The sequence below is a fragment of the Cyclopterus lumpus genome, chromosome 18 (assembly GCF_009769545.1).
Source record: "Cyclopterus lumpus isolate fCycLum1 chromosome 18, fCycLum1.pri, whole genome shotgun sequence".
NCBI lineage: Eukaryota > Metazoa > Chordata > Actinopteri > Perciformes > Cyclopteridae > Cyclopterus > Cyclopterus lumpus.
The window spans coordinates 835,001-845,000 of NC_046983.1; the positions used below are offsets into that span (position 1 = coordinate 835,001).

General features: G+C 42.8%; 2 protein-coding genes across 2 annotated transcripts in view; both read right to left on the minus strand.

Moving 5' to 3' along the window:
* Nucleotides 1-3,933, minus strand: part of LOC117747917 (sodium/hydrogen exchanger 9B2) — a 14,512-nt gene extending 10,579 nt beyond the window's left edge. Inside the window, exons 1-3 of the mRNA XM_034557429.1 lie at nucleotides 3,826-3,933; nucleotides 3,269-3,325; nucleotides 186-275 (exon numbers count right to left, since the gene is read on the minus strand). Of these exons, the coding sequence (XP_034413320.1) occupies nucleotides 186-275; nucleotides 3,269-3,325 (147 nt within the window). The 5' untranslated portion in view covers nucleotides 3,826-3,933. The remainder of the gene's footprint in view (nucleotides 1-185; nucleotides 276-3,268; nucleotides 3,326-3,825) is intronic.
* Nucleotides 3,934-4,890: 957 nt separating this feature from the next.
* Nucleotides 4,891-10,000, minus strand: part of corin (corin, serine peptidase) — a 22,703-nt gene continuing 17,593 nt past the window's right edge. The window contains exons 21-25 of the mRNA XM_034557446.1: nucleotides 9,737-9,923; nucleotides 9,488-9,650; nucleotides 9,298-9,406; nucleotides 8,737-8,870; nucleotides 4,891-8,636 (exon numbers count right to left, since the gene is read on the minus strand). Of these exons, the coding sequence (XP_034413337.1) occupies nucleotides 8,454-8,636; nucleotides 8,737-8,870; nucleotides 9,298-9,406; nucleotides 9,488-9,650; nucleotides 9,737-9,923 (776 nt within the window). The 3' untranslated portion in view covers nucleotides 4,891-8,453. The remainder of the gene's footprint in view (nucleotides 8,637-8,736; nucleotides 8,871-9,297; nucleotides 9,407-9,487; nucleotides 9,651-9,736; nucleotides 9,924-10,000) is intronic.

The following is a 10,000-nucleotide window of genomic DNA, read 5'->3' on the forward strand; positions in this document are numbered from 1 at the left end:
GCAAATCTCAAGGACTGCATTTTATCATCTACGTAACATTTCAAAAATCAGGCACATCTTGTCTCAAAAAGATGCAGAAAAGCTGGTTCACGCGTTTGTTACTTCCAGACTAGATTACTGCAACTCCTTATTATCAGCTACATTGATGCTAACTTTATAAACAGCTCCATTGATCATCCACTCACCCCGCTGGTGTCGTCCAGTTCGTCCGTCTTCCTCCGCGGCAGGACGGTGATCTCTCTCTCGTCCTGACTGTCCTGAACTTTACTCCCTCCCTTCAAGAGAGAGAGAGAGAGAGAGTGTGTGAACAAAAGAGTGTGTCAAAGAGAGAGAGAGAGAGAGAGTGAATGAGTAGTTGCACTTTGTCCACAACAAAACCCGACGTGTTAAATCACCATCGTAGTGAGGACCCTGCTGCATTGTGGGTACCGGTCCTCACTACTTCAAAGGGACGCTTGAATCGAAGGTTTCAGATGAAATGCTATTTTCAAGTTAAAAGGTGAAGTCACGAGTCGCCGGTGTTGAAAGTCGAGGTGCAAATCTTATTTGGGTTTTAACATGCACTGTATAAATGTCGACCTGTCAATCATCTTGTAGCCCCGCCCCTAAAGCATCCCCTGCATTATGGTCTGTTTGACTCTAAATAACCATAATTTACTAAATGAACATCATTCAGATTGAAGAAGACTTGAAACTAGAGATTGAGACCAAAAACTAATGTTTACAATGTTTACTGAGGGAATACATCAAGAGAAGTAGAGTCATTTATATAGACTTCTATACAACCAGAGGAGTCGCCCCCTGGTGGTCAGGAGAGAGAATGCAGCTTTAACACATGAAGCATAGACTTCTATACAACCAGAGGAGTCGCCCCCTGGTGGTCAGGAGAGAGAATGCAGCTTTAACACATGAAGGATAGACTTCTATACAACCAGAGGAGTCGCCCCCTGGTGGTCAGGAGAGAGAATGCAGCTTCAGCACATGAAGCATAGACTTCTATACAACCAGAGGAGTCGCCCCCTGGTGGTCAGGAGAGAGAATGCAGCTTCAACACATGAAGCATAGACTTCTATACAACCAGAGGAGTCGCCCCCTGGTGGTCAGGAGAGAGAATGCAGCTTTAACACATGAAGCATAGACTTCTATACAACCAGAGGAGTCGCCCCCTGGTGGTCAGGAGAGAGAATGCAGCTTTAGCACATGAAGCATAGACTTCTATACAACCAGAGGAGTCGCCCCATGGTGGTCAGGAGAGAGAATGCAGCTTTAACACATGAAGCATAGACTTCTATACAACCAGAGGAGTCGCCCCCTGGTGGTCAGGAGAGAGAATGCAGCTTTAACACATGAAGCATAGACTTCTATACAACCAGAGGAGTCTCCCCCTGGTGGTCAGGAGAGAGAATGCAGCTTTAGCACATGAAGCATAGACTTCTATACAACCAGAGGAGTCGCCCCCTGGTGGTCAGGAGAGAGAATGCAGCTTCAACACATGAAGCATAGACTTCTATACAACCAGAGGAGTCGCCCCCTGGTGGTCAGGAGAGAGAATGCAGCTTTAACACATGAAGCATAGACTTCTATACAACCAGAGGAGTCGCCCCCTGGTGGTCAGTAGAGAGAATGCAGCTTTAACACATGAAGCATAGACTTCTATACAACCAGAGGAGTCGCCCCCTGGTGGTCAGGAGAGAGAATGCAGCTTTAACACATGAAGCATAGACTTCTATACAACCAGAGGAGTCGCCCCCTGGTGGTCAGTAGAGAGAATGCAGCTTTAACACATGAAGCATAGACTTCTATACAACCAGAGGAGTCGCCCCCTGGTGGTCAGTAGAGAGAATGCAGCTTTAACACATGAAGCATAGACTTCTATACAACCAGAGGAGTCGCCCCCTGGTGGTCAGTAGAGAGAATGCAGCTTTAACACATGACGCATAGACTTCTATACAACCAGAGGAGTCGCCCCCTGGTGGTCAGTAGAGAGAATGCAGCTTTAACACATGAAGCATAGACTTCTATACAACCAGAGGAGTCGCCCCCTGGTGGTCAGTAGAGAGAATGCAGCTTTAACACATGACGCATAGGCTTCTATACAACCAGAGGAGTCGCCCCTGGTGGTCAGTTGATTTGAGTGTAAACAATATGAATTATGAAATTACATTTCTTTCTTTCTGAACCTTCCCATAAACTGAACTTTAAAAAGTTATTTATTTACATAACAAAACGCTTTAGTTTCAGTCATAATTCATATTTCTAACTTCACTCTGAACCTCTTGTTGAACATTCCTTCTTTTCTCACACGTTTGTTCTTCCCCTTTTTCCATCCATCATTCTCTCTGTCATTTAATAAACAAGATTTATTGTTTCAATACATTAATGATTAAACCAGCAGGTACACTCACTCACCTCTCTCACTCACACACACACACACACACACACACACACACACACACACACACACACACACACACACATACACACACACACACACACACACACACACACAGGTGCACAAACTAGTTAAATAAACTCAACAACTATTGAGAACATTTTCCTTTATGCGTGTGTGTGCGTGTGTGTGTGTGTGTGTGTGTGTGTGTGTGCGTATGTGTGTGTGCGTGTGTGTGTGTGTGCGTATGTGTGTGCGTATGTGTATGTGTGTGTGTGCGTGTGTGTGTGTGTGTGTGTGTGTGGGTGTGTGTGTGTGTGTGTGTGTGTGTACAGGAGTTCCAGAGTTCATGATTCACTTGTTATCGTTACTATAAAACATAAAAAGCCAATCAGAGCAGAAGTTCAGAGAAACCAAACAGTTGGTGCAGTTAAATACACAATATACATGTTTATGTACATGAATACATAAGTATATATATATATACATAAATATACATAAATATAAAAATACATATATATATATATATTCATACATATAGTATATATATATACATACATAAATATACATATATATAAAAATACATATATATATATTCATACATATAGTATATATATATACATACATAAATATACATATATATTTAAAAAAATACATATATATATATATATATTCATACATATAGTATATATATACATACATAAATATACATATATATTTATAAAAATACATATATATATATATACATATTCATACATATAGTATTGATATATACATATTCCCACATATATACTATATTTATGAATATAGTATATTTATATTCATACCTATATACACATATATATATATATATATATTCATATAGTAATGAATTACCTCGGCTCGTTTCCATCCGTCGTCATAGTAACGCTTCGTAGCTTCTTCGTCCATCATCTGAAACAAACCAACTAAACGATTAATAGTCGAGTTGTTTGGTCCGTAAAATGGTGAAAGATCCAAAGAATATTGAGTTTGTCACAGCAAAGAAACTAAAACATGTATATACATAAAAATACATGTATATACATGTATATACATGTATATACATGTATATACATGTATATACATGTATAATTAGGAAGGTGGCATCAGAGAATTGTGGCTTTAAGAAAAACTAATAATCGATTACCAATTTATTGACTAATCAATTAATAGCTGAAAGCCTTTACCAGATAACTGATCAATATCTTTACATTACGTTATTACTCCTTAAATATTAAAGAGAAGCAGAATATACGAAGAACGAAGTTTCAAAATAAAATAAAAATTAAGGGAACATTTCTATTATTTTAATAGTTTTTAGAGATTATGTTGAAATAGAACCAAAATGTCTTATGATTAAATATCAAATATGTAAATATTTATATAAATTAACACATTGTATTCATACGCACCGTGTGACTGGAACAAAGACGAGAAGACGACTCACCGGGAGACGGAGAGTCTGAGTCTTAAGAAGGGACCGCTTTTAACACACACACACACACACACACACACACACACACACACACACACACACACACACACACACACACACACACACACACACACACACACAAAGCCTGGCATTATGGGAACACTGGTTGCTGTCACTGGGTTAATGCCAGGCTTCTTGGTGTCCTGCAGACACTAAGACGTCTTATTATCATGTACATAATAGCAGGTGTGTGTCAGTGTGCGCACGTGTGACAGCGTCGCTCCACGCACACACACCTGATTGACGCCTCTCAGATGAGTGACAGCTTCAAGGCCGTTTCTAAATGAAGTATATTGATGTGCAGGAGGAGTGAACTTCCATCTTTAACTAGTCTCTTCACGGCGTTTGATGCTCCGGTCACTCAAGGTCCAATATGTGGATTCATCCGCCGCTGAAAGTAGTCCAACAGACTGTGGAATTCTGGGAAATGGTGTTTGTTAAAGGACGTTTAGAGAAGATAAATTAAACACATGGAACTCATCGATGTATGTTGAGTAAAGTGTGTTAAAGGGCTGGTTTCTTAAGGATTACCTTTGGAAGTGTCTTATACATACATACATATATATACATACATATCATATATATATATATATATATACACATACACACACACGTTTGATATAATTATATTAGGAATACAGTTTGAATCCCGTCTGAATTCAGTCTAATAAAAAGACTAAATATTTCCATCATGCACCTTTATTTCTGGAAGAGGAAACAAACTGAACGTACAGGGACGTGAGTCACACACACACACACACACACACACAGTCACACAGTCACACACACACACACAGTCACACAGTCACACACACACACACACAGTCACACAGTCACACACACACACACACAGTCACACACACACAGTCACACACACACACACACAGTCACACAGTCACACACACACACAGTCACACACACACACACACACACACAGTCACACACACACAGTCACACACACACACACACACACACACACGATAGTGCTTGTATACTTTTATTTGTGGGTTACAAGGTGATACAAACCAATTGTTCACGGTTACACAAAAACATTAGCGGCTAAAGTCTGAAGCATTTAAATCCATATAATTAAACAGGGACACTCTTCTTCATCATCATCATCATCATCATCATTATGACAGCTAACAGCTAAACCAGGAAGTGACATCAGAAACACGCTCACAAGGCAAATCACATACAAACATACAGTCTGTACGTCACATGACTGCATGTACACACACACACACACACACACACACACACACACACACTCACACACACACACACACACACACACACACACACACACACACACACACACACGCACACACACACACACAGGTGTAATAAGCATGACATACAAAAAGCTGTAGAAAAATACTCTTAAAAAACCAAACACACACAAAACAACTAAAACTGAAACAACAACAACCACTTGGAATGTTCTGGATGTCAGTTAGACGTCAATTTGTTGGGCAATAGCTAACTAGCTACCTGCTAAATAGGTCAAATGTAACTTAATGTTTAAATAGTTATTGAAAGAGTTTGACTTTGTCTTTTAAATGTCATCTGCTAACTATCTTTAGCTTGACTTAGCTTTAGTGTAAAACTCCTAAATACTTAGCGCAAGCTAATGTAGCTTACTGCCAACGTCACAGAAACCAATAATGATCTATAATAGGAAAATGCTCTATTTGTGCTTCTCATTTTAGTGCCAATGTGTTATTTGTGTTAGCGGTGCTAGCTAACAAGCGTTTTGTCTCTTAATTTAGAAGCTAATTTACGCTCATTCATTGTTAACATGATGAATCAGCAGTAATCCGTTAGTATTCCTGTGTGCTACAGGTACACCTCCCAACCCCATTTTAATGTTTCTTTATTCTTCACAAACCCGTCATTTATGATTGAAGTTCAAAATGTCTGGACTGTAAATCTTAGACCGCGTTGAGCCTCTTGTGTCGTTTGAAGATCAATGTCGTCCATAAGTTGCCCAAATAAGTTGCCAGTTTGTTTAGAACAAACAAAAGCATCCTCTCTCACACACGCGTACAGTACAACGTTGTACAGGTAACAAGCTTGTTTTCCTACTGCTAACTTTAAGTACAGGCACGATAGAGTGAAGCATTGTGGGAAGTTGAGTGCTCAACTGGTCTGTTTAAGATAGCAGCTTTTAGAAATTCAAAACAAGTGAATGTTATGACTTTTATGATAATTAAAAGTTTCAACACTCAAAGCAGACAATCGGATGATGTCATGGAAATGAAGTGTGTGTTTACATCCAACACACACGTAAACCCAACATTGAGTTCACTTGAAGTTTACTTTGTAATAATCCAACAATATTCTAATAATGAAATCTTCCCATCAGGAAGTATATATCCCTCTGTGTTACTGCGGCCACAACGCTAAGTAAAGCAATAACAAGTGCAAGTGACGTGTTTCTGGAAACAAAGAAAGTCTATCATTTAAATTTCATAAACAACCAACACCGAAATATAACTTCTGAATACTTAAAGCCGTTTCACAACTGGAACAAAAGAGTTTGTGTTCTTGATACGTTGTTCAACTGATTGCGGTTGGTTTGGGTTTCAGACTACGTCTCATCTTTGTCACATTCATCCTGTCGTCTCGTCTTTGTCACCTTCATCCTGTCGTCTCGTCTTTGTCACCTTCATCTTGTCGTCTCGTCTTTGTCACCTTCATCCTGTCGTCTCGTCGTTGTCACCTTCATCCTGTCGTCTCGTCGTTGTCACCTTCATCCTGTTGACTACGTCTCGTCTTTGTCACCTTTATCCTGCCGACTACGTCTCGTCGTTGTCACCTTCAAGCTGTCGTCTCGTCTTTGTCACCTTTATCCTGCCGACTACATCTCGTCTTTGTCACCTTCATCCTGTCGACTACGTCTCGTCGTTGTCACCTTCATCCTGTCGTCTCGTCTTTGTCACCTTCATCCTGTCGACTACGTCTCGTCGTTGTCACCTTCATCCTCTCGTCTCGTCTTTGTCACCTTAATCCTGTCGACTATGTCTCGTCGTTGTCACCTTCATCCTCTCGTCTCGTCTTTGTCACCTTAATCCTGTCGACTATGTCTCGTCGTTGTCACCTTCATCCTCTCGTCTCGTCTTTGTCACCTTAATCCTGTCGAATACGTCTCGTCGTTGTCACCTTCATCCTGTCGTCTCGTCTTTGTCACCTTCATCCTGTCGACTACGTCTCGTCGTTGTCACCTTCATCCTGTCGTCTCGTCTTTGTCACCTTCGACCTGTCGTCTCGTCTTTGTCACCTTCATCCTGTCGTCTCGTCTTTGTCACCTTCATCCTGTCGTCTCGTCTTTGTCACCTTCATCCTGTCGACTACGTCTCGTCGTTGTCACCTTCATCCTGTCGTCTCGTCTTTGTCACCTTCATCCTGTCGACTACGTCTCGTCGTTGTCACCTTCATCCTCTCGTCTCGTCGTTGTCACCTTAGTCCTGTCGTCTCGTCTTTATTACCTTCATCCTTTCGACTACGTCTCGTCGTTGTCACCTTCATCCTGTCGTCTCGTCTTTGTCACCTTCATCCTTTCGACTATGTCTCGTCTTTGTCACCTTTATCCTGTCGTCTCGTCGTTGTCACCTTCATCCTGTCGTCTCGTCTTTGTCACCTTCATCCTTTCGACTATGTCTCGTCTTTGTCACCTTTATCCTGTCGTCTCGTCTTTGTCACCTTCATCCTTTCGACTATGTCTCGTCGTTGTCACCTTCATCCTGTTGACTACGTCTCGTCGTTGTCACCTTCATCCTGTCGTCTCGTCTTTGTCACCTTCATCCTGTCGTCTCATCTTTGTCACCTTCATCCTGTCGTCTCGTCTTTGTCACCTTCATCCTGTCGTCTCGTCACCTTCATCCTGTCGTCTCGTCTTTTCATTCTGTCGTCTCGTCTTTGTCACCTTCATCCTGTCGTCTCGTCTTTGTCAGTTTCATCCTGTCGACTACGTCTCGTCGTTGTCACCTTCATCCTGTCGTCTAGTCTTTGTCACCTTCATCCTGTCGACTACGTCTCGTCGTTGTCACCTTCATCCTGTCGTCTAGTCTTTGTCACCTTCATCCTGTCGACTACCTCTCGTCATTGTCACCTTCATACTGTCGACGTGTTGCAGTTTGAATACCAAAAATGTTATGACGTTAACACATTTTATTTTGTGAACCAGACTGGATTCATGATTAATTAATTTGTTGTTTTGTTAGTAACATATTCTAATGCTACAAATACATTGATATTTAAATTCCAACATTGAGTAACCTGCAGTGGTTAAACGTCATTAGGTGTGCAATTGATTATCAGATTAAATTTCTTCCACACATGTTTCTGAGAGACAAACCTGTCGATTAATAAAAATTATCATTAATTAGTGAAGGCTTAATCGTATGAACTCTAATTGCAGCTCTATTAGCTAACTAGTTAAACTCTATAATACACATTTATAATACTGCTCATATAGCAGTTGGCATCTGAAGGCGATCAGAACAGATATAGGCACAGGTAGAGGAACAAAAGGTGTGTGTGTCAGTCGTTCAGGTACGTGTGGATGTAGATCTGTTGTTGGATCCAGGAGGTGAAGTGCGTCACGTTGCTATAAACGCCGGGTCCGAGCACTTTGCTGAAGCACACGCTGCCCCACGACGTCAGGCCGAACAACGTCCAGCGACCGCTGCCCTCCTCGCACACCAATGGCCCACCGCTGTCGCCCTGAACACACACACACACACACACACACACACACAGTAACACACTGAACAGTTGTGTACGTCTGCAGTTTGTTCAGAATACCCAACCGGCTGTCTGTTACCATGCAGGAGTCGACGGTTCCGGCATCGTAACCGGCGCAAAGCATTCTGGGAGTAATGGTCTTCATGTCGAAGTAAGACTGACACTGAGACAGCGAGATGATCCGAACCTCCCCTTCCTGCAGCTTGAAGGGCACTGGACACACACACACACACACACACACACACAAAATAAGAACATGTGCTTGTTTCTTGTACTTGCGACTCAGTGGGGACCATGTTTTTAAGAGTGAGTTAAGGTTCGCGAAACACCAGGAATCAAAAAGACAACGAGTGTACATATGAACACAGAAAGCACAAACCGACCTCCACTATAGAGAGGAGGGATTATAATGATGTGTAAACTCATGTAGCCTCATATTCATAAACTACTTTATTTATACAAACCCTGTAAAGAAAGAAGTCAAGTATTAAATGTATTATAAAGAAACAAAGGTTGAATACCGTGTAGACTATTTAATCTGGTTGTCGGTCTCTATGTGTGAGCTTTAGTTGTGATGCAAGGGTCCTCACAACGACAGACGTACATGTGTGTGTGTATGTGTGTGTGTGTGTGCACTCACTCCTGTTGCCCATGTGACCCCAGCCTGTGATGTAACAGTAGGAATCAGGAGAGGGAAGCCGGTCGGGTTCAGGCAGACACACCGGGCTGACGAACGGCGTCTCTTCGACCTGAAGGCACAAACCAGAATAAATTTATCTGATCAATACCGCCCTCTTTGATCCCGGTAATCAATAAATAGTGCGTCTGACCGCGGAGTCCAGCTGCACCACGCTGATGTCGTAGTCTACCACCGCCCGGTTGTATCGCGGGTGCACGATGATGGAACGCACCCCGCGGCTCTGACTGTGGACCCCTGGGTGGTCCAGGTTGTTGAGACCCAGCACCACCTTCCACAGGTCAGCGCTCTCCCTCCTGGAAGACAGAGGTCAGGGTTCAGCTCCCCCACCCACAGGACCCCCCCCCCCCCCCCCCCCCCCCCCCCCTCCGCCATGTCTCACCCCTCGAAGCAGTGGGCGACGGTCAGAGCCCACCGCCGGTCGATGAGGACGCAGCCGCAGACGTGACCGCTCTGGCCGCTCTGCAGTGAGCACTGCCAAGGCCACGCCCCCCGCCGGGAGACACGCCCTCCCAGAATCCTCTTCTTCCTGTGGGGGAAGACGCTCAGCGACGGGCGGAGCCCACACTCTGATGGACAGAGAGAGAGAGAGAGACATAGAGAGAGAGAGAGAGAGAGAGAGAGAGAGAGGAGGGACAGAGAGAGA